The 25,755-nt window shown below is 36.9% G+C and overlaps 1 protein-coding gene across 1 annotated transcript in view; it reads left to right on the top strand.

The window, feature by feature from the left end:
- The window catches only part of MYO3B (myosin IIIB), a 183,681-nt gene that overhangs the window by 31,829 nt on the left and 126,097 nt on the right, over nt 1-25,755 (top strand). The window contains exons 7-8 of the mRNA XM_030454152.1: nt 1,057-1,133; nt 11,832-11,977. Coding sequence (XP_030310012.1) covers nt 1,057-1,133; nt 11,832-11,977 — 223 coding nt within the window. The remainder of the gene's footprint in view (nt 1-1,056; nt 1,134-11,831; nt 11,978-25,755) is intronic.

Consider the following 25,755-nt stretch of genomic DNA (forward strand, 5'->3'; position numbering starts at 1 on the left):
CATCAGTCAGCCTTTTTGCATTCTGTACTGATTTGGAGCATACATAGGTAGCTACAAATTAAGCTAGCTGAAGAGAGATGAGAGTTAAATGCACAGAGATTTACTGTAGGTCCTAGCCATTTCCTGAGGTCCTGAGTTTCACAGTGGGACTCAGGAAATCACTGAAGGCTTCCAGTCACACTGAAAAATGAAACACAAATACAGAACTGAATCTTGGAGCCAGGAGTTCAATTATTTAACTTGTGAATTATGAGTCCAAATTTCTTATTTATCAGCATATGTACTATAATATGTGTTCCTGCCTCTTTTTGTTTCTGAGTGATGCCATAGGAGCAGACCACTCTTTTTGTTTTTAAACCATGTTAAGGTGAAATATTTTTTAAGTCAGTATTTGTATTGTGTCAAGTTATTGGAATGCTCCTGAATGCTAAAATTCAATTTTATGTTGAGCAAAGCACAGAAGATTTGCTGTGAAATTTCATTGTGATTTGTTAATGTTGTTTGATTTACCTCTATTTATTTCTTCCTTTTTTTTCAGCTGTGCTTCAGTAGTGCAGCCCCAGACAGCAAAGCACTGAAGCACAGGCTTTGTTTTAACCATGTACTTAACTCCCTAAGTACAAGCTGCACTGTGAGCTTGAATTTCTATTCTTTTCTCAATAGGTAAAGATTTAACCAAGTCTGAGTCTCTGCAAATACTCTAGTGAGCAAGTTTCCAGCCATTGGTGTGCAGGGGGTAAATTTCAGAAACAGAAGCTTTAAAGTCAGGTTCTAATTTGAATAGTTCCTCTTTGTACTCATTAAAACTGCACAAAGAAATTTGTAATATTTAGTCCCAATTGAATTTTTGAGCTTGAATGAAAATATTTCAAGCTGAGACTCATTCACAAAAACTCTTGGCAATTCTGAAAGAAAACAGCAAGCTGAAATTAATAAAAAAAAATTCTGTACAAATGCTTCACCTTCTTTGGCCAGGCATTCTGCAGCTGTACTTCTGTGCCTGGGGTTTGTTGTCCTGGTACTTAAATTGAACTGACTTGAAATGTTTTATTGCAGGTGTTTCAGCCCAGCTCACCAGCACACGACTACGTAGAAACACCTCAGTGGGAACACCCTTTTGGATGGCTCCTGAGGTAGGCAGATGACCCTATCTGGGTTCTCTCCATCTGCTGCAATGCACATTTTTATTACTGCTTCACAGAGCAGGAGAAAAGTGAATCTTTTCTTCCCAGTTCTGTATTTCTCCTTTATATCTTTACATTTAGGCCACTATTCAGTAAACTGAATATATTATTAGAATAGACAAAATAGATTTCTAATATCTATTTTTTTCTTCTCTGTATTATTTTCATATAAGTACAGATAATCTGCAAATAACTGAGGGTCAGTCAAATACTGCATGTTTTGGTGTGCTTATCTGTGCCTCTAACTACAGACACATTCCTGTCCTGCTATAGGTCTCTGCAAAACCCTGATTTAGCTGTGTGTTCTTTGCCCTTTATCATTGGCTAGGGACCTACACCCTTAGGCACATGACTAACATAGTCATGGAGAAAAATAATACAGTATCCTAGACAATACTTTTGCATACTACTCTCCAGATATAACCTTTTTCCATCTATTTCATGAAGCTCTAGAAAGTTTTACTCACTATTGAACAAAAGTCCTTTACCTATCTTCCCTAAATTTGTGGTGAAAGATATGAATCTTTGCCCTCCTCAATTTAGAAAAAAAAGATACTTTTTTTATAATGTAATTATGAAATTAAAAATTAGGGAATTAAAAAGAATGGTTTGTTTATTTGAAAGTGGTATAACCTTAATAGCAGTAGCAGTCTTATTTCTGTGGAAGGCCATTAGACTTACATGAATTTTGGGGAATTTGAGAACAGAATTTGCATTGTTACAAATGCACATAGGTCTATTTCTGTATGTGAAACAGTTAAAAGTATTGTGCAGACATTTGTTTTAGAACATTTTATACTTTTTATACATCTATTTCTGTTGCTAAGGAAAGCTTATTATGGCTAAGTAGAGAAAAGGAGCTGCTGAAACGGATCCAAAATTGATCTTGCACAGTCTCACAAAGAATGGTTGATATTTCACCATCTCCATAACAACCAGTTTACGTCACAAAGGCAACACAAGGTATTTTAGAAACCACTGTGCAAGCATTATTTATGGAATCACCTTGGTTGAAGACATTCTGAAATCTTTATAAAATACTCCTGTAGAAAATAATGAGCATATTATGAAATATTTTATTGAACTCAGATTATTAGAAGTTATTTTTACTTTGGTGTTTTGCTTGAATAATTGCCATCAACCGCAGTACTCATGCCAGATTTATTTTCCCATCCTGCTTGAAAATACTCATTCTTGAGTTAAAAAGCCAAAGAAATAATCAAAGATTTTGATCTGAAAAATTTTGACCTGAAAATACAACAGGAATTTAACCAAGGCATGTGATAGCACATCGAATCAGGAACAGAAGCAGCTTTGAATGCTTCCTGTTCTGAAAAGGTTTGTCAAAATATCTGACTTGGTACCATAAGCATAGTAATTCATATCACATTTGCATGCCTGGGTAAGCTACACCAATCAGTCTTCGTAAGTGTACCAATCTGCAAAACAGCTGTAAGATGCTCAGATATCTGCTATGCTGTTGTTGAAATGGCTTTTCAATGACAAGTTGTATAATACTCATGCTCAAGTCACTCCAGCTCCTTTCTTTGTGTTCATATGTTTGACATCATTCAACTGACACGTGAGGTGCACTTGCCTTACTTATGGGGGATCTTTCTGGTATTTTAAAAATGTGGAGCCAAATTTATATGTGGAAGATGAAAGCTTAGGACTGCAATAAGCTGAAAAATCCGGCTTTGGTAACAGTTTATTAGGAACAGTGTTTTCTAGGTCTGACTGTGGTGAGTTCATTAGAAACTAGACAAGCCCTTAACCTTTGAAAAATCTCGCTACCTAAAGGTTTTGACATAGGATAGAATCCGTGACAAACCCAAAAATACTATAAAATAACTGGACAGGAAGGAAGTGCTATTAATCAGAGAAAGTGAAAGCTTGAAGACTAGGATTTTTTTTTTTTTTTTAATTGGACTTTTACATCTGTGTGTGAAACATAGAAACCTCAGTCAATGCATAAAGCAATCATGGGACCTCTTATTATCTAAGAGTGAGAAAGATTAATTTAATCTGAAGGGAGAATGGAGAAGGGAGATGAAAAAGTATGCCTAGGAGGAAGAGACTACAGGAGAAATGAACCTTGTAAAATGAAGCTGACAGGGAATATTTTCCAGGGTAAATCCCAGGAAAATGGAACCCAGAGAAGAATGTTGTAAGAATATTCAAGGTGACAGACAGGAATAACTGGATATAAGTAAGAGACAAAATGCTGGAAAATTGAATCACTAGATCAGCCTGGATCAAGAGCAGTCTGAGTAATGAAGCAAACCATTGTATTCGAAGATCAAATCAACAAAATGTATCAAAGGGATTCTATGGCAAGTTGCTTGAAATCATAGGAAAACAGCAGTAACTGAGGATGACGTATGGTGTTCTCTTCAGCTCAGTGTTCTTACTGATCAGCACAAAAGTAACAGCTTAACAGCTTTGAGTGACTCAACATCTTAGAGGGCTCTTCTTTTCTGATTACTATGAGGCTTGTTTAGGAGAAGCAGGACAGATAAAAAAAATACTTGTCCTTGAGTGTTTGTTTTGAGCAGAGTGTGTGATTAACAAAAATTTTGCTGAAAAATGAAATACAGAGGAAAATTAGGCTGTGTAGAAGCAGCAGAGGAACTCGGCAAGGATGAGTTTGAGTGCAGCTTTAACGTAGACTCACTGAAAATCAATCGTTTCTGTTTAACCAAATTAGTATGACACATTTACAAACACAGATGGGCATAAAAGGGAACAATGAATACAGGCATGCCAGTTGCCAACCACTTAAGTTACCTAAAATCTGCTTCTGTTACTCTGAAATAAATTGTGTTGAATGGTAGGAGGATAAATCAGATTTGAAACTTTTGAACTGAACTGCCCTTATATCTCTAGTTCTAGACCTTAATATGTCTTGTTTTCAACCTCCAGTGCAGAAGTGAATGAAATCTAGCTCAAATTGAATTGCAGTTGTCCTTTTTTCCAAACTTAAATTATATTATCATGATCAAGGTGGAAACCTGACTCTTGAACCAGGCTCTGTTAGAATTTGTATGGTTTTTTTGGCCCAAATCTATTTTTAAGAACAGAAATAGGAAAAGATTCGTGAAGTTAGGAAGAGAGATGCTGAAGACAATTTAAAACCAAAGGGAATACGCTGCTGTATTTTACAGGTAGTTGCTAAAAAATTAATAATGGTGCATGCATACTACTGTTTGTAAAGTAACATAATTGAAATATCATTGATCCTTTGAAAAATTCTGTGTTGAAACATGACATGTAAGAGTGGGAAAGTCTGAGTCATTGGTAAAGGTTTTGTACTAATAAGTTAACCAGAGGTAAAATCTTGGCTCTGTTTTGTTATTGAGTTCAAAGGGAATTCAGATGTCACAGTATTATTTAAAGCTGTGTCCACTTCGTATTTGGATGTTTGTTGCCATCCTGTCAGGATGAAGTAATGATCAGTAAGACTGCCCCAAAGACAACAGATTGTTTTCCTTCCCCCCTGCTGAATCAAGGCATACTTCCTGGGATAAAAAGCAGTACATCTGAGTATCACAGTAAATTTCTGAAGTGAACTAATAGGCGATTAGTTTAAACTGTGGAGTTTTTCCCAGTGTTCCTTTGTGTTTTTTAAACTTTAAATCTGATCATGTTTGTGTGTGCAATAAGTCTAATCCTGAAACAATGCATAATATTTGCATTGTTTCAGTACCAAGCTGTGTCTCTGCAAAATCAAAAGAAAAATCAACCAAACTGGTAAAAAAGCACTCCAAAAAAGTAATTTGCATTAATGTAGTTGAGAAATATGTACAGGAAAAAAATCTAATTTTGTAAAGATTCACAGCAGAATTTTCCCTGAAGTCAATAATTATTACAGTAAGAGCTTTATTCAGACCTTAGAATTTGGTAAAACAAAATCTTCCTTTCTGTAGATTAGGGTTGCTTTCTCTTACCTCTCTGTTGTAGGAGACATGAAAAATTGATAAGAAATCGATTAAATAGTAAATACATTTCACATGTAGTTAAATACTGAGTTGGAAAAACTGCCTAAAACTAACCTGGTTTTTATTAACTTTAAACAAATGCAGTCATACTATTGAATATATTTCCATTCTGTCACACTTCGGCCTATCTTATTTTTTAGCTCTTTGCTGGCATTATGGCATTCAAGGTCAGCATCCTTTTAGGTCTCTTTCTTTCCCTTTCTTCTCTAATTCCTTCTTAACTAAAATTAGCTCTTCTGATGCACGCATTTTCACTACTTTTCAATGCTAACTAAGCATGGAATTTTGTAAATGCTGATGTATAACAAAGTGCAGGAATCCATTGCTCAGTATAAAAAGGGTATTATTATTACATAAAATCATATTATTTAAAAGCCTGTGACTCTGAGATGTCACCTTCTGAAATATGACTAACATGATTCAAACAGTTATCTTTTGGGGAACACAGGTCTTTAGGAAATGAATAAAGAAATAAAAGAAATGGCAGTTTCTGCCCTGGTTTGTTTGTTTGGGTTTTTTTCCTCCTCCCTATTCCTTAATTTTCTGTGGCTCTCAAACCCAAAATTTAACAAGCTGCAGTAGGAAGGAGTTATGTTGAAGTTGCTTGAAGTCCCAAAGGAAAGCAGTGGAATTCAGAAAAATTACTTGTAATCTGCTTTGAAGGAGATGGCACACAAACGAGGCAGAGCAGGATCTGGCAGAATGCATCACCTCCTCCTGTGCCCCCGTGGTGGGTGACCCCTCATGGGCCACCCCTCATGGGTTGGCATGGCAGGAGCAGGTTCAGAAGGACATGGCAGCTGGAGGGAACCTCAGAGAACCTTGTCAGTAACCTTGGTAACATGGCTACCATCTTGGGGAGGGATCTGGAGGGGCTGCCTCTGTTTTGTTCTCATCTAAACAGCAGCAGCCATGGAGGGCTTGTAGAACTTTCCTAGCTGCATGTTAAAAGGTTCAAAAAACAAAACAAAAAAACCCCCCAAAACAGTGGAGAAAATAATTTTACAACCACGTTATCCTGCACTGAGATCCCTGCATTAAATGTGTTAACACTAGTATTAGTAATGTTGAAGCTGTGATGGGCTTAAAGTATAAAAAAGCCTTGAAACATCTGTGTACTTGGAAGCTTATTTTTCCCCACTGTATCATTTGCTCTCATAAAAGATAATATGTATCCTTACAAATATAGCCTGCTGTCAGACCAGTCTAAGGGGCTCAGGAATGTTTCACTTGGGTGAGTTAAAAATAAAAATTGATTACTAGCAGCTGTTAAACACAATGGACTACGTTACATATGATTAATTTTCAATGAACCAACATTAATAATAATAATTAATCATAAAAATTATTTAAAATATTCATTACTTTTTGTTTTTGTAACATTTCTAACAATACAATAATTTTCTGAAATGCCATGGGAAAATTGTATAAAGATAATAAATAAGGAACTTTAATCCAAATAAGAAAATGGAGGAATATGAAACCAATTTAATTTTTTTTTCTGTAAATGTGCTTGTGGGAGGTGAGGAAGAGAGGAAGGAAGGGAAAGAGGAAGCAAGGAAGGGATAGATAGGTATCACTTCAGTAATTCAGTGTCCCCAGTGCTGCTAAATGCTATAATGAAGGAATTTTTTTTCCCATTGCATAGGACTTAGAAGAATATTTAATATTTTATTTCTTACGTAGATAAATTAAGTTGGGTTTCATGGTGTCAGGTGGGTCACAGAAGTTCAGTTGGTTTGTTTCATTTGACTTGCATAGCTAGCAATTTTGTTCTCCTTGCAGCAAGGGCAACAATTTTGTGCCACGTTCATTTTACATACGCAGTGCTTTTCAGCATTGTGCTCACACACCTCATAAGCTGCTTAGTTAGCTACGTCAGCTGAGCACAGCACTGCCTTCCTTCAGGAGCACCAACCTTCTTAACTCCAGACTCCTTTCTGCGGGTGGGTCACCAGCACTGATTATGTAGCAGTTGTCTCCAGGTAGCACGTTTGTATTGCTATGATTGGTATTGTATGCTTGCAGCTCTACTTTGTGTGTGCACTGTATATAGTGAGGCAAAGTGAAAGTAAGTGCACTTGTAATAATTCTGGATAAACTTAAAAGGGTTTGATATATTTTCCTTTTTCTGAACGTGTGTGGCTTCCTCTCTTCCCTCAAGTCAGTATGACCACGGTACAAATAACAGCTAGTTCTCTGTATTACCTGCCTTCTCTCTTAAATCCACCTGTGATCTACTTATGGGCTTGCTGAAGTTCAAAGAAATCTTTGCGTTGATTTCAGAACAGGTAGAGTTATATCCTTGAATATAAAGTCTTCTTGTCAGGGTGCGAATCATCCTCTTTATCTCTGTGAAGTTTTGAGTTTCTGTAGAAGTGGTAAGTCACACAGAATACCTAATCACTGCCTTCTCTAAATTCTCTCCAGTTTGTGTGACTGATTTGTTTGTGCCATCTTTGCCAGGCCAGTGAATTCCTCCCCACCTCATTCCATTCTGTTGTGACCCGCAGCTCAATTACTGCTGACAGCTGCTGTCCTGTTGTCTGCTTCTCTGTATGATGTTCAGGTGCTTCCCATCCTACAGCGGTGTGGCTGGGCATGAAATCAGGATGAATTTACAACAAATGCAGAAGCTGACAAGCCGGTCTCCTTAGCAACCTGGGCCACTCTGTGCATGTAACCAGCCCATGCTGAAGTAAAAGGGTTGGAGCTTATTGCCATGGTGTTCACTGGCAAATCTCAAGATTAACTACATCACCTCCTGAAGCCTTGGCGTGAACATAGTGTTCACAGCAAAGCAAATACCCTCTTCTATTTTGTTTGTACAAGCAGAGGAGGATTTTGCTGGATATAAAATTAGTAGATATGATGATGTCTTTGCACAGGGTATAGAAAGGAAGTAGCATTTTCTTACTCTGTTTCAGATCATTTCTTCTTGGCTTTCTGTCTTCATGGCACACCGGGCAGAGCAGGCATCAGCAGTGCTGAGAGGCACTCTCAGCTCAAAAACTCTCAGCTCCTACTGGAAAGGCAGATGTTTCCAGAAAATAAGTGTCTCTTGAGTTCCTGATAGACAGGAACATCATAAAAGATAAATTTTTCCACTTTGAATTTGGCTTTTAGAGAGCTCTGCAGGGTGTTGAAACAGTTTTCAAGGCAGAACAAGACTGGGGCATTCCCAGGGGCTTAGCCTGTGAACTAGGGCTGAGAGAACTCTTTCTCCTTCAGATTTCAAGGCAGTCTTGACTGTTAGCCAACATATAAAGCAAACTGCCAATGTGCACCTTTCACCAAGGAAAAAGCTGTAAACTTTGAATCTGGCTGTAAAACTTAATATTACTGGTAATTTTTCTCTAAGTGATATATAAGGTGGTAAGATTCTAATAATAAATCCCTCAGAATTTGATAACTTGTTTCAAACCAAAGTGATAATTAAATACCTATACATGCTGCGTACCTGGTGTCTGAAGAGCAGTTAATTTTGTATGTTTTCTGTGAGGCTGATCTCACTCTAGGCAAGCTAACTATGTGCAAATACTGGGCTGCATGGTCCACTGGCTGAATTTTTGTAAACAAAGCAAATGCAGATGAAGGGGAATATACTTCTGAAAGAATCACTGCCTGCTCTGCTACCATTCCACCTGGTTGAAGTACCAGTATTTTACCTCAGTGTCTACTGCAATGTACTATATTTACTGGAGGTGCAGCTTTTAACTTTGGAGCAGAAGACGTGTGAAAACATGTTATACCTCCCTTTTTCTTTGGCAAGTAATACATTGGGAAGCTCAGAGAAGCTCAGAGACATTCTTTCTTTCTGTTGCAGTATATTTTATTTTCTCCATCCTTTATGAGTGCAAAGGTCCATGATGCTCAAATTATTTTAGGGTAGCTTGTTAATTTTTCTAAGACTGAGATACATAGCAAGTTATGCTGCCAGCCTGTAATTGTGAAGTTTGTGTCTTTGAACACAGATAGGAAGCTAGCTGTGCTTATGGCACTGCCAACAACCTTGAGCAGGTCTTTCTTTTCCTTCCCTCGAAAATAAAAATATTTTTATGTATGTTGTAAAGTTTGAGGATAGGGAAGTATTTACTAAGGACTTGGCACACTGATGGTAACCAGGCAAATTCTGAGGAAGTCACTTTCAGGAGATGGGCTTTGGTTGCTACTTAACCAAGCAGATAGATATTTTTCATGTGATAAAAAGGGAGAACATAGTGAATGTAATTAGTCACATATGGATATGCTAATTGCAAGTCATGGCCTTGAAAGCTGACTTGCATGATTTTTTTTTTTTTCTTGAGGAAGTGTCCTTGAGTATAGAGGTGGTGTGGTGAACTGTATGAAGAAACAAAAATAACCATGAAATTCAAGCTTCCCTTTCAATCACTGAGCAAACCTACAGTGATGGGAACTGCAGGTTCAACACCAAATATGGCCTCTTTAAAATATATTATTTAAGCATCTCTGATGGATCTCTGCACTGACTTTCTTAACAGTTTTCACATCAATTTTGATCCCTCCCTCCCTCGGCACTGTGTAAGGATAAGAAATTATTGCATAGGTCTCTGAAATAAGTGTGATGGTTTAAAGTGGTCTGCTTGATTTGTTTAGAATCTGCGCAGTAAAATTCATTTTTTAAAGAGATACAGGAATCTCTGGGATGAGATCTCTGGGATGAGATCAATGAACTCTTCGAAGAACTAGGAAATGTTTCAGAGCTTTCACCTAAGGCATTCTGTTGAAGAAAAGGGAGATGGGAAAATGATCTTTGTGTGACAACCTTTAAAAACACTGCATTAGCTAACAATACTCTTGCTGTTCAATTTGAAGAAGAAAATCCCTGAACCCTCTTTTGCAGTGCTTGCTTTCATTTAATTCCATTATGTTTATTTGGTAATGGATATGTTGGGTAGTGTGTATCTATATTTTTCTCAGATGGTTTGCAAATGTCTTGCTTACTTCTTAATTGTGTCTTAAAAATCACCAGTGTTCCTCAGACAGCAGCTGAGAAACAACAGTTTAATGCTCTATCAGATTCTTTGACATTACAGCAATAAAGGGGAAATACCACTGTCTGTAGGGTATGAAAGGAAATTTCTTTGCCATACTAACCTGGAAAAATTGAGAAGAAAGAGAGAAATCTCAACACTTGTTAAAACATTGACTGAAAATTCAGGGAAGGTCGTAATTTTTCTGGACTAATTTGCTCTGTGAAAAGAACTGAACTATTAGTATATAGCAAAGGAATTAACTATTGTCCATCTTTACTGTCCAACTTTACTGCCAAAACCCCCAAACAAAATGCAAACCCATTTTGGTAGTATTTTAAGTAGCATATTCAGCACTTCTGACTCTGATAAAATAGATGATGACTGCTGTGTGATGGGATTGTGAGTCCCAGAGTGATGGGCAGATCCTATGGGCCTGTTGGATAGGATCTCTACCAGGGACAGGAATGTCTGTGTTAACTGCACCTTATGGAGAAAGTAACCAGGAGGTCAAGCTGGAATCAGCAATTTCTCCAGGAAAAGTTTTCTTACATCAGCCTTTCAGTGTCTTTCTGCTAGCAGCCACCCGGGGAGCTGACTTGCATGTTAGGACCTCTGCAATACATTTTCCCAAATTCCAACCCTAACACAAGAACCCAGAAGTGAAAAAAAAAAATAAAATCTATTCTAGAACCACCTTAGGACATGCAGCCACCTTAGGACATGCTTACAAAGTTCAATTTATCTTAAGTACAAATTACGACTAACAATACTTAAAATTATGAGAAAAATTTTGGAAGCCAGTACTAGTACTAGTATTGGGATCTGACAAACTTTCAAAGCATCTGGTCTAATTGATGAGAATTGGGAAGAAAAACTTGACACAGCATTCCAAAGCATGGTAGAATGAAAGGCAGTGAAACCTGAAAGTTTTGTCTCAGCCCTTTGTAAAGATAAAGGCTAAATTTAAACTTCAGTTTGAATCTCATGTTTGGGTACAGAATTGTTCTCAGCTTATAGCAATATTTAGGTTATGATTTAGAATGCAAACTGTGGGTTAGCTGGAAGTGCACATCAAATTTGTGATGTAAAACGGTTCTGATGTCCATTAATAGATTCCTGTTAGCTCCATTTTTTTTCCAGAGAAGGTACATGGTAAGTTCATTAAGATTTTTTTTTAAACAACTAAATTCAGGAGAAACAAACTAAAAAGAAGAAGTTGGCAGAAATGATTGATGAAATATTCTTATCTAAAAAACAGCTGTGCAAGTCAGTCTGTCTTCATGAATAGTCATAGAAGTTAATAGGAATAACATCAATAGGGTTCTCTGCTGTTTTAGTAGTTTTGTGTAAGAAGTGCTTTCAAAACCAGAATTTATTAGAGTGATGTTCTTTGTATAGATATTTGAAGCATCCCACGGAGCTTAATGTGTTCAAAAAAAGATGGGGATTGTTTTTAAAGAAAACAAACCTAAGAGAGGTTCTAATTTACTGTTTGTCTGGGTTTTTCTAACTGGGATATACAGGCAAAGATATGGATTTGAAAGCTACATAGTATTTTAGGTATGACTCAAAACCTATTTTTCTTGTCATGGAAGCATGGCATGAATTGTACATTAGGTTAAAGCATTGTTTTCCCTGCTGTTTTCTGATAGGTGATTGCTTGTGAACAGCAGTACGACTACTCATATGATGCTCGATGTGACGTGTGGTCCTTGGGAATAACAGCCATTGAACTGGGGGATGGAGACCCTCCTTTGTTTGACATGCATCCGGTGAAAACCCTTTTCAAGATTCCAAGGTATGGCACTAGATGGCTCTCTTCACTCACTAGTTTGTTCAAAAGCAAGAAATAAACATTTGGTAAACATTCATGCTTCAAATCCTAAGTGGCTCATACAGAAAAAGGCAAAAATGCTGTCACATTAAATATTTTTTTCAGCCTGACTACTGCAATAATTTTTATTTAGAATGCCTTGAAATGGTAAAGAGTGACGTATTCAATTTATTTTGTAATATTAAATTATATAATATCTAGGTATCGCCCTTCAAAAGTATTTTTCTTTGTGACTATTGATGATAACATTTGTTTCAAAAGAGGAAGAACACATAACGTATTGAATAACATTTTTAAATCTTATTCAGGTGGAGTCATAGGCTTATTCAGCTGTGGAAAAAAAACACACCAGTTTGACAGTGCTATGAAGGAGTCAAGCAGTTTTAGCAAACTGTGCTCATACTTTCTTTCATTCATTTACCCCAGGAAGTTAAAATGTAAAAACCTGGATTGTCATACAGGGATGTGTAAAAGGGATAGAAATTCACTCTATGTATAGTCATGCATCTCTAGCTTCATGTTGTGTGGTTTTGGCTGCATTTTATTTTCATTTTGTTGCGTCTTCCTGAATAAGTTAAGATGAAATTCACAGTGTAAAATAGATTTTAACAACAGAACAGTTGTAATAATAGAAAAAATATAGAGAGAATTTGTCTGCTGTTGATTATACTGGCATATATTTGTCTTTTCCATACTTTGCTTTTAAAGAAGAAATTGCCACTGGCTGATAAGAGTTTTAAATCTTCAGCAATACTAGTGTTTGACCTTTTTTTATCTGCACAGTTATCACAGACTTCTAAAATGTCTTCTGATTGCAATTTGCATTTCTGATTAAGTCTATTTATATGCAGATGCAGTTATGCTGGGTTCTGCGTCATACAGTTATCTCCTTCTACCCAGCTCAGACATGAACTCTTCCCAAAATTATTCATACTGAATTCATCTTGTTGCCTTTACACAAGTGTAAAACAAGTAATGGCAATTAAGACAGCTGGAGAGGCTTCAGGTTACTAAAACAATATCTATAAATGTTGTCAGCACTCAAAACAGTTGAAAATTACAGAAGTCATGCGATAATGACATAAGTCATACTGAAAAGTAACAGCAGTAAGAAGATGCATAGACTAGGACATGTAAGGGCTGATTACTGTATGTAGTTTATCTCTTTGTTTGCTGTTGAATTTCTTAATGATGAACAACAAAGATGAAGTACCTATCTGATAAGTTAAATACTGGGTATATTTACTAAAAAGAATGGTAACAATTTTTAAGTTGAGAGATTTTCTTCTACTTTGCATTTTATGAGTTATTACCCTGCTGCTCTTAACTGTGCATTCATATTAGATAAAGTGGACTGTGATGAGTGCTGGATGGCTTAAGGACCTGGGATATATAGGAGACAGAGCTCCTCTCCTGGTATGTGTTTGAAGTCAATTCAGAGGGATAGTAAATATGACTAAAAGCTGCATTCCCCTCACAGTAGCTTGACAGTTTACAAGTAATCTTAGTGAAGTTCCTGGTACTTATGCTGCTATTCACACATTTTAAACAGCATTTTCAGCATGAGCATTGAGGCTCTTCTGCAGTTGAAAGTGGTTCTTCCAAACACTGCCTGTTGACTGCTAATGCAGTGATGTACAGAAGCACTGCAGCTCATCTTCTGAGGCTCTTCAGAATCATCTGAGCTCAGGGATCTGGCATCTTTACACTCCTGCTTTCATGATAATATCTGCACCTGAAGTTATAAAACAAATGTTAAGCCATTTTGTCATTTTTTTGAAGTTAGTATCATCTCTGAATTTATGCAATACAGATTCTCACCTACTATAGCATCTGGGAGCAAAGAAGCCAGGATAGCTAAATTTTATTGGAAGAATTATCTCCTTTTGTGCTCCACTTCCTAACTTTACTTGGTAACACAGAGAAGACAAAAGGTACAGTCAATCCCTGTTTCCCCTCAGCGCATGACTTAACGTTGTTTTAAGCTCCGAGGAAAAGCAACCCTGCTGTTTCTTTCTTTCTTTTTTTTTTTTTTTTTCTTAGCGTCATGGTGAAAACTTTCTTTGCCTCCATTGCACATTCATGCCAAAGATTTCAGCCTTACTTTTTGGCTCGGTGAAACTACAGTTAGATTCTGGACGTGGGTTTTTTAACTGAGACAAGCACTTGTCACATCTCCAGAGGCATTTGTACTCTGCACAGGGACCTTCATGTCTTAAAATTGCTCTGCTGATATCCACAAACAGCTTAGGTTAGGGTGAACTGAATGAAGTGGTGTATTCATGCAGCTCGAATTCTTGTCTCAGCTGAGGGGTGGTAACCACTGACACCTCCTGCTTCCTGTAGCTTTCCTGCCTGCCTGAGCTTTCCCTGCAGTGGGCTGTGCTCCACTCCTCATTTAAATTGAGATGTGGTTCAGCACAGCTGGTGAGATGGAGGAAGGGCTCACTCAGCTGACTGCCCTCAGTTCAGGGATGGTGACAGCACTGAAGTTTACTGCTCCTGAGGGAGACAGTGAGGAAGAACTCATGCAGCTAGATTTTGCTTTCACTGGAGAATTGTCACTAGCAGGAGGTTAGCAGTTTTCAAAATTATCTCACAAAGTATTGTGTGCACCCATACTCTGATACTTCTGACCCATACATCTGACAGAGGCATATATAATTTAATTTGTTGATAATAGCTCTCCTTTAAGCTGTGGTTTCTTGGGGTTTCATGTGGAGCTAGCAAATCAGGTTTCAGCTGTTGTTAAATGTACAAAATGCACCAATACCAAATGACACCAAAGTGTCTTGCACAGTTATGGTGGGACTGTGGTATCCTGCAGTCAAGCTTCATTTTATTTGGAAGTTTGAAGAGCTACTATGAATATTGAGCAACAAATATAATGAGCTACTGATTTACTGCATCGATCTGATTTCTATGTGTGTTGTCCCAGGACAATTCCTGTTCATTAAACTGATTTGACTTCAGTTTGGTGAAGAGGTGTAATTGCTATCCACAGTAAGTGACACTCAGACATCACTTGGGAAGAGAGTTATCAGGAATTATTTCTTTGTTTCCTTACATCTTTACTACTGTTGATCCATATCTTCCTATTTATTCTTGCCTTCTGTGTGCTAGACTGGTCTGTTTTCTGTGCTGCTGATTTCTTTATATTGGCATAAAACTTGGTAATAGTTTTCAAGTTTTGTCGTGAGGTACTGAATAATCTGTTGTCACTAATGTACGTAAATTGTTAGTAATGATGAAACTGCCAAAGCAAGATACAGAAATCTGTGTGTGTGTTTCCAAAGAATTGTTCCATTTCCAAGCAGGGAATAAAGTGGTTAAGTTTCTGTGTCAGTTTAGGTTTTGGCTTTTTTCTATAGACAATCAGTAATAGTGCCATTAGCCTTGGCACTGAATTTCAGCTTAGTGATCTGTGGAGCTAGACCTAAGTCTTAACATAATTGAAATCAGCAAGTCTTTAACTGAACTTTATAGGGTTTGAATCAACCATTGAATGGAGTATTTTGTACTAGATCTTCAGAGGAATCTTCCTGTGTAGAACTTCTCTGAAAGAGAAGCAAATAAGGTATTAAATTTAGATGGTAGCAGTTACAAAGCATAAACGTTATTCCACTCGTTAAGAAATTACACTTCTCTGGACATTCTGTAGAGTGGTTATAACAATGGAAGGGAAAGGTCAGAGTGAAACTGCTTTAGAAATTTCAGCAAAGCACAGTTAAAATTTCAGTCTCCAGGAAGCTCTGGGGGAAGGAAAACTTAAGACTTCTGTTAAACTAACCACCCCCCACTAAGACAGGTCCACATCTGAATGATGTAACCTGAACCAGAGATGGCTATCTCCAGGTTGAACAGCTCAGAGTTCTGCAGAGGAGCGTGTCTGATTGCACAGTGTTTGGGTGATATGGCCTTGCTGGAAGATGAAGCCTCTTATGCCTGTTTGAATCCAGGTCTATTTTCATCTTTCCTATTAGAAATGTTTCACGTTCTTCTCTCTGGAGGGCATTAATGTAAAGCAACATATCTCAAAATAAAACATTGCAGTTGCCATGAACATTCTTTCCATCTCATCCTAGGTATAGATCTCATTGAAGACTGTTGAAATTAGGATTTTTCCATTCATACTTCTCTGTGCAGATTTATGTTTTTTATAGAAATGACCAAAGTTGTAGTGATTGTCCTCTGAGCTGTCAAATAAGACTGGAAACTGGTCCGTAAGACAGAAGGTCATAGTATGTAAAGCTCTAATATGTCTAAGATGTTTGATTTTTGTGGTTTCTGTTAGTACTCTATATTTTTTAACTGTTTTTGTTTTATAGCTTTCACATTTCTGTCCTTTTGGCATAGCTTGAAAAAGGTACAAACACTTTTGTCTCTGATCAGGACCCTGTCTGATCAAAGTGTTTTGTCTGAAAATAGTTTTTGACAGGACATTGCAGATGGTAAGGCCTCCGTCACCTCTCTGTCTCCTCCATCTCCTCAATACGAGAAGCAACTGATTGCTGTGCCTGTCTAAATTAAGAACGACTTACCTTTAATATTTGAAATTTTATTCCCCTATCTTGTTCAGGGTAAGGATTTTATTACAATGATTGTAGTGAAAGGCTCACAAACGCTTCTGTTAGATCAGCTGAAAACAGACAAATAGGTGTGTTGCTCCCTGTCCTCCATTTTTACTGTTTTAAACTGTAACTACTCTTCTGCAGTGTGAAATGGGTGTCATGTGCACTGATGAACTGACAGTGTTCACCTTTTTCCTGAACCACACACACTGTTTCCCACATACATCACTGGCAGCTACCACAAGTCTCTGAACAGAACAGTAAAAAGCTTTCCCTTCATTGAGTTGAACAGCATAAAATGTGATTAGAGATTGAATTTATCTCAGCAAAATAGCTGAACTCTAGAAAGCAGGTTGAACACTCAGAATTCACTGAGTGTCCCACATTGGGCATAAAAGGGTGATATCACTGTGCAGCACTACCCTGCACCCAGTGTTTCACAGTAGGAAATGATGGATCCTGAACACTTTTGAAAACACTTGAGTTTTTTAAGGTGTGTATTAACTTCAAATTTTTCTTTATACAGCCTTAGTTGTGGGCCAGATGCTTAAGCCAGTTAACAGCTTTTCCTGTCCTACAAATGTATTGTCTGCAGCAAGTATCCAGTAGCAAAAGCTGAGTGAAGAAGAAAATGCCAGTTAAATTTTAAGTTGAATGTTTCATTAGACACAAGCCTTCTGGACCTTCTTTCTGTATGAATTCTGTAGAGTTGGAGAAGAAGAGGATACAAGTTCATGGATTAATGCAAATTTTAAAAACCTCTTCCATTCATGAACATTTTGCAGTATGAATGTGCAGTGTCTCGGAAACAATTGTGATACCACTTGCATCAGACAGATTCTTAAAACTGCTAATGAGACAGAAGCATTATCTTAGAGCAAATGTTAATGTTCTGTTTTGCAATGACGTACACGTTCTCCCTCTCCAAAATGAATTCTTGGATCTAACTCATAAATCTCCTGAAGAGGGACTTCCAGTGCCTAGAGATAGAGATAAATCATACTGTGAAGACACTGAACCATGAAATGATTCTGTTAACATGTCATCTGTCTGGAATATATTTTCAAATCTCCAACAGAAGGGTCTAAATTACGAAGGGAAGGTGGCCTAGTGTAGTTGGTAATTTGGGAGTTGATACTTTTAACCTCTTCCATCTGCTGCCACTACTTAGGTGTGTCTGTTTTGTCAAAACATCCCAAAGTAAAAGATTCTCAAATAGCATTACACCTATGCTTTTAAAAGTAAAATAGGTCCATAAATTCTTCAGATGGTGTTATCTTGTGAGAAAATTTACATTGTATTGGCGCTATCTCTTCAGGAAGCTGTGATTTTGAATTTTGAAAAGAGAATGGCTATGAAAAGTAGTGTAGCAAATTGGAGTAAGAATGTAGTCTGGAAAGAGTGGGTGTATATACTGGCATAAAGTGAGAATTTCAGATCACAGTGCAAAGATCCTGTGTTTCAGAATCTTTCTCTTTACAATCCTGTTTACAGGGAGGTGGTAAATTATTAGCAATTCTCTGGGCCATGCTGACAGCTGTCACTAACACAAACTGAACCAGATCATCCTTTCCTGTCTGTATCAGTCAAGTGTTGCTTTTCTGAAAGCAGTGGAAGGCACTTATTATGAAACTAGTTGGTGATAAGAAATGGTTATTTAATTTCATAACCCACAAAAACTGAGAATTAAATGAAATTTCATTAAAATTTATTATGCTTCATTAATTCATGTTAAATAGCCAGAGGTAGGATGGAATTGAGCTTTTGAATACTCATTGAATGGTGTCATTCTTCACTAGTGTTGCACTGTGTTGAGACCTAAAGCTCCCGGGAGGTGCTTATTAGTTTGAATTTAGTGATTCTTGACTGCTTCAGGAGCTGACCTTGCTCTAGCAGAACCAGACCTGATGTCTGCAAATCCTACCCCACCACAACTTCAGCCTCCCAGTAGCTGGCACATAGATTATTGCTTGGAACAGTAAAGAAATGCAAGTAGGTGTTGTGGGACAGTAAAGCTCAGCATTGATTGCTTTTGTGAAACAAAAGCCAAAAGAATTAATAGACTTGCAGTTACTTAAAATGAAGTGTCTAAAGTAATTAAAGGAACATACTTAGTATAGTGCTATGATGAATAATTTGACAGCAGGTATACAGGTTTCAGAGCACAGCGTTGATTATTTCTTAATCGGAATATGAAATGCAGCAACAGTATTATGACTAAAATACTTCAAAACCCCTCATTCTGCCTTTGGTTATGGGTCATCATGACATGCATAAAAGTTATGTGTACTTTGTTGGGGAATAATTTTCCCTTTACAAGTTATTTTCATTGTCAGATACATTGGACTTTCATTACTTTGAGATTGTGTTTTTATAGAAAATCCCAAATAATAAAAATGCAAGGTACCATAATACACATAGGAATACTATAGAAATACCTATTGAGCAGAAGTACAAGGTCCTCATGATCCTCCTTGGCTTGATATATGAATAGCAAAGCAATTCAAGAAGAGTATATATGTACGTAGAAAAGAATACAGATCGGTGGCCACTGCTAGTTCTTCAACTAATTACAGACTTAAATAATCTTGAACAAGTCAAATATTACTAGATTTTAAAAATTATTTAGGTCCCTAAATAATGTTGCTAGGTAGCTAGTGGAATTTCCCCGAAGCACTTCTGCCTTTCTGTTAGAATTCTTCAAGTCTCTATTCTGTGTTCATTTTTTCCAAAGAGTTCAGGATCACTGATTTCACAGAAAGTGAACTATTGATGTGTTTTTAAAATACTAGTGTGTATGCTTGGCTATATCTTCTTCTGCAGAATCACAGAATGACTAAGGTTAGAAGGGACCTCTTGAGTTCATTTTGTCCAACTCTCCTGCTCGGCCTATATCACCAGACTGTAGCAGTCTGCCCAGGACCACGTCCAGACAGCTTTTCATAATCTCCAGGGATGGCAATTTTACAAGCTCTCTGCCTAATTTCAGCAATTAATTCATGCTCTATGACTCGTTGAATAGTCTGTTGCAAGCATTTACTGTTTCAGCTCTTTGGGAAGACTTCACCTGCATAATGTGGTGCTGGTTTTCCATTCCTTAGGAGTCCCACCTGAATATATGCAATTCAAATAGAAGGGTATTGCTTTATTCTATAGTGTTTATTTAAAACAGATTGTTTCATCAGACATTTCTGCCGGTGTATTTGTTCCTAGACCAGTCACAGGAGTTACATGCAGAAGAACTAAAATGTATGCAGCTGAAATTAATTCCTTGAGAAACTCAAATGCATTATCATGAAAATAAACATGCTTGGGTCGCAGTCATTTTCTGAGCAAACAAAGAATCACCTCTTATTTCTATTTTATATTCTGCACTGCACTTTAACCCTCTCTGAACTTAAGGTAGTAGCTGAGATGCCTGATGTTTTAGTGACTCCATGTGCAGTTCATTTCATGCATTAAACACACAGAAACTGTTTTAGTCAATCAGTTTCTGAAATAAATTATTACTTTTAAAAGTCTATTGCATAGGTCATAACAGACTGCTGAGATACAGCAAATGCCTTTTTATTTTGCTCTAGTGGAAAATTTCATGCTGACAAGGTCAAGCCCTGTAGTCGGAGAGCAATCAAGTGATGAAAGATCCAGCAGGAAGAGAAGTGGTGGATGGACATCTACTAACCACTATCTCCTTCATAACGGAGTATTTAGATTAGATGGGGCTTAGTTAGATTTAGGGGGTAGAGCTGAGATACAAAATCTTTTATGACTGTAGACTAAAAATATGTTTGGTTTAGTGTGTTTTCAAAACAGCTGCCGTTTCTTGACAGAACTGCAGTAGTTAATAGCATTGGCTGTAGTTGTCCTGAGGCAGTAACACTGTGAGGGTAGCAGAATAATCCTTACATAAAACAGTTACTGACTTTTAAGGAGGTTCATGCTATGGTGCAATGGAGAGGTTGCAATGGAGAAGGTGTAGCAAGTAATTTTTTTAGTGCAGCAAACTACTTGTGCTCTGCATTTAAAATTAATCTGAGGACTGTGGGAAAATCAGTCAGTTATAAATAGTTAACAGCCAATTTTCCACCATTCAGCCATTCAGCTCCCTTCCAGGTAGATAATTCACATGTAATACTGCTTTGAAGTAAGACATAGTGTTCAGGTATTTTAAGATGATTGATTGATACACTTTGTTATGGAAATAGATTCCTAGGATAAAAATGATTGATATAATCCAGGAGTCAAGTTGTTCAGTAAAGAACTAGGTAGCTACATTTTCAACATACAAATCTGCATCATTACCAGAGGTTGCTGAGAGGCTGCTGATGCCTTATTAGATAAGGTTTAGATAGATTACCTGCAGCACTAAACAATTTACTGAGAACAGAAAATGGACTTCCAATATAATAGACTTGAAATGAAACATCACAATTATTTGAGGTACTCTGTAACCTTGGAAACTATTGGAAGCAGTGACATCAGCAACAATTATGTGCAATTTTTGTCTTTAGTTTATCACCAAGGTAACCAGAGCAGGTTTTCCTGCATGAAATTTTAAGAATGTCTTGGTTCAGCATTAAGTGAACATGCATGAAGCAGACTATTTAGGGTACATTAAAATTGCATTCTGCTTCACTTTTAAAATGGTCCTTCAGGATTTAAATAGTGTAAACTCATGGGGTGGGATTTTTTTGTTTTTGTTGTTCCTTATCTTTTTCTTTTCTCTCTCTGAAACAGCTGCAGACAAATGAAGCCTTAGTTACTGTGTTAAAATTTTTTAATTAGGGGAAGAAGGAAAATTGAATTCTTCATAGAATTTCTTTTGCTGGCCCCAAATTCCCCAGTACAGTCTTGCAACTCTACATAGAGGCTGCAAAGTGCACTGTTGTTTTTGAGAATGGGACACATCTACAGTGGAGGGCCCGTGGTGTTTCCACATCTAACTTCATTAAGGAAAGCTTTGCATAGAAGTGTAGGTTCACAAAAGAATTGCAATAGTGCTGCCTGAGGAGTGCAATTGATGACTTCCTGGTTATGGCTTTAGACTTCCTGGCTATGGAAAATCTGTAGTCAGCCTACCTCACCTTGTAGTTGTGCCAGTCAAGAAAGGCACAGTCAAGAATGGCATGATACCCATCTTCATACAAATCCAAACAGGGTGGCTTTTGTTCCTGCAATGGCTCTTGGGGAATGTAACATTTGAGTTAAGGCCTTGTTCCATGGTGGAAAAATCTGTAGTCCTCTTCATAACTGATCTGCATCAGGAAAGTTATATGGAGACATAATGCTGACTAGGAAGATGTGTAAACTGCACAGTCTCTCATCTATGTGTGGCTCAGTTTTAGAGAGGTATTTTACTGTGAAATTGTGATAATCTCTATCCATCATTCCCTGAGGTAAAAAGGAGGAGCTACAGAAAAGTAGCTCTTATTTGTCTGGAACACTGTGTCAGGTTAAAGCCACATCAGCTGGAAAGTTAGAAATGCATGTATAACTTTGCATTCCTAAAACTTGTGTATTTCACCTGTGATGTCTACTTTGTCAAACACTTTTTTTTTGCATCCATCTTTACCCTTAAGTTGCTGCACACACCAAATACAGACTTGTGTTCTGTGGAGCTATTGCACATTCAGCTTATTATTTTGTAGGGCTATTGTTTTGCTGGCAGCTGGCTGTACATATGCCTTATAGATATGCGTTAGAACTTGACATTTGAAAATAATAAAATTTTGGTCTTGTTTGGAGTGCAGTCCCAAAGAAGTGAAACTGCACTTCCAGCCACTAGCCCTCTGGGGTTCCAGAAGATACTTTATAGCCTATGGTTAACATTGGAGTTCAGTAGTCCCCATCACTTATAATAAATTGACCCAAGTAAATTGAATTAGATTTTTGCATTAAAAAATATAATCCCTTCAAATAGTTTGGTATTGCAGACAGGATAAAGCCAGAGACTTTCATGGGATGTAATTGAAAAATAGATGCCTCTCTCAGAAATACAATATTGATGTTTGTATTTGTAAAAAGGAATTAATTCACTGACTATTAGAAACAGAAGAAAAAGAATGAGCAACTTTTTAGATACTAGTCACATTCTGGCAAGATTGTAATTAACCTTAGGATTGTAATGAATGTGCCTTTGTTATTGTATTTTTGTGATAGAAAGTCATCAAACGCTTATGTGCTTTGCCCTCGGAAATAGTTCCAGAAATATGCAATAGCAAGTAGTCACCCTATTTACAAACATATTTGGTGAAAAGGAGCTGTGCTTTGAAATGTATTGATTTGCTTGTTATAGTTACCAGCTTGATTAATGTTAAAATTCTCTGCACTATATTTAGTCATTACTCATGATTAGTGTGGTAATAATACATTAGGCATATATATACATTTACTATTAACAATTACTGTCTTTTATTTCTTTTCTATCATAAGTGTAATTGTAAGTTAAAATTCATAATTTTTTAAAAGAAATATTTATTGGAGTAGGCATAGGTTATAAATTTTCATAAGTGCAGTGTTCAGGGAGCTAATAATGATTTCAGTGGTTTTATTTTATGATAATGAAAGGCCATTTAGATTACATTTGTGTTGTACCTTCTCCCAAGAGTTCCTCCAGGAGATGCAAGTTTCCACCACTGTTGCGAGGCCAATAAAAACTCCCAGGCACAACATCAAAAACTTCTCTAGTGTTTTTGGAGAAGGAGCACTTTTTTCTGTATAAACCTTGCTTCAGTAGCTTGTGTGGGCAGGGGAAGGGAAGTTTTCTTCTCTCCTGAGAGCTGGCATCTGTGGCTTGGCATCCAGTGCCACAGTCTATGAGAATATTAGGAAAAAGAAATAGTAGTAGTATCTTTCATCTTTCTACTTGACTGACTAAAGTGCTTTGGCTTTGTGCAGTTCTGTTTGGTCAAATTAGCCAAAATCTAACTTACAGGTTTCTTCATTCACAGTATAACACTATAGATTACATCAGATTCCCTCTTATCAGCCTGTTCACATATTAGAACAAATGCTTGGTAAAGATGTTCTGAATTACAATTGGATAGCTTCATTGGGAAAGTTGATGATCCATGATCTGTTGCCAGCATGCAAACATGCCAGACTTTTACAGGCAGCATCTGCTTGAACTGTCTAGGGAAACAAAAAGAACAGAAAACATCTTACATTGGAACAAAAACAAAGATTTGACTTGATGGAAGTGTAATTTTTTTCTATGTTTAGACATTCAGTGTGTTACTTAAAATTGAGTGCTCATGTTATGTCAACATATATATATTCACCTCACAGTTCTCTATAATTATTTACTGAGAGAAAATTAAGGAAGGAAGGAAGAATTATATTCCATATTATACTCTTTTGGGTTTGCTTGTTTGGGTTTTTTTGCCTGTGTAAGTATATTTTACTTCTCAGCTAATTTTCAAGTTTTGGTTGGGTTTTTTTGCTGTTGGTTTTTGTTTTTTTTTTAATGTTTTGGGTTTTTTTTTCCCTGTATTTTTTTAAATTTAATTGTTCCTTGAATTGGATATTCAAGTCCTGCAGAACCTATTATGACTTTCTGAAAGACTCCACAGATGCAGATAGTGCCCACCGAACTCAAGCATACAGTAGATGCTCTTTGAGAGCTCCATTTGAGGAAAATCTAACTTGGGTCACTTGGAAGGATCTCAGTAGAGCTGTGTCAGAACACTACACTCCAGAAAAATCAGGGAAGATACAACTGCATTGTCTTTCCTTATTCCAAGATATTGACTTCTACATTCATAACATTTCTTTGTCCTTTGTGTGTCATTAACTATTGCTCCTTTCAACTCGTCGTCATCCAGGAGAGTCTTTGTTGCAAAGCTTATTCTGGAATATTCAAGATGAGGTGTTTGTTAAATCTTGCATTAAAAAAAAATTCCTCTTGATTTTTACCTGTTCCTTGATGTTCTAATGTTCCAGCTTTGTAGGTTTTTTATTTTTTCTCCCATTGCTAAGTAATTGCTTTATTATACATTACTTGCATCTTTAGCGTTTCTTGCCTTAAATATATTGTAACTACTTTCATCTTTTCCCAGACTCCCTAGGTTATGTAAGTCAATATTTTTCCAAGGGTATTTTCCCCAGTCTGCCCAATTGTTTCAAGAGATGGATGAGTTTTAAGTTAGTGTCTTACAAACTTCTTGGGTTATGAACTTCCTGCTATTATCATCATTCAGTTCTGCATAAGAAAGAATTTATTTCAATTTCAGCAAAGGGACTTCTTTTACAATGAATGAATTCTTAATGTTTATCATACTGTGTTTGAGTCCTCTCTCCACTTACAATCTACAGGGATTCCTAAATCATACAATTTTTTTGAGAGCAGGCAAAATTCAAGTGTTTTAAAATAAAGCTTATTAGATGGAATAGGAGAGGGAATGAATAGATTCCATTTCACACAGTCCTCATGCTCAGAAGGCGTATTACCTTAAACGTTAATTCCTTTTTTAAAAAAATGGTGCTTTTACACATCTTGTTCTTTTCTTTATGCTTCAGCATTTATTCAGTCTATTACTTCAGAATTTTTATAGTGATCCTCCTAATGATCCATTGGAAATATGCCACCATTAACTAATGTATTCTTTCTATAAGTATTCATTTCTGAGCCAGACTGGGGGGCCTATCAGAACAGCATCAGTTCTTACAAAGCTATGAACAAGATTAAACTGAAAGCAGTAAGTAAGGTCTGAGTAATAATGTTGTTTCCTGTTGAAAATGCAGAGTTAAGACCTTGCTTTTATCAACATAGTAATTGATTTCCAAGTTCAGTACCAGCTGGTAGTTAACTTATTTTATGGAGTTACTGTTGGGTTTGTTTGTATTCTGTAGGGCCTCTTAGTAGAATAAGAAGAGGCTCCCCTTGGTAAAACAGAAGGATAAGCATGTGTCTTCCTCTTTGAAAATAAGAGCTAAATTAGACAAAGAAAGGAAGGTAAAGATGAAGTAAAAGTGTCAAAACCTTTTCTGTGATTCTGAGAAGTATGTTCCCCATTTCATGGGAGTACTGCAGTGAAAAAAAATTACTCTTGATGGAATGAAGGTCCCTCAAAACCATGTATCAGCCGGTTGGAGAATCACAGGTACCCTGTGTTATCTTCTGTGTTCTGGACAATGTGAAGGCTGTTGGCAGACTGACTGTGGTATAACATG

This window comes from Calypte anna, chromosome 7 (genome assembly GCF_003957555.1).
Source record: "Calypte anna isolate BGI_N300 chromosome 7, bCalAnn1_v1.p, whole genome shotgun sequence".
Classification (NCBI taxonomy): Eukaryota; Metazoa; Chordata; class Aves; order Apodiformes; family Trochilidae; genus Calypte; species Calypte anna.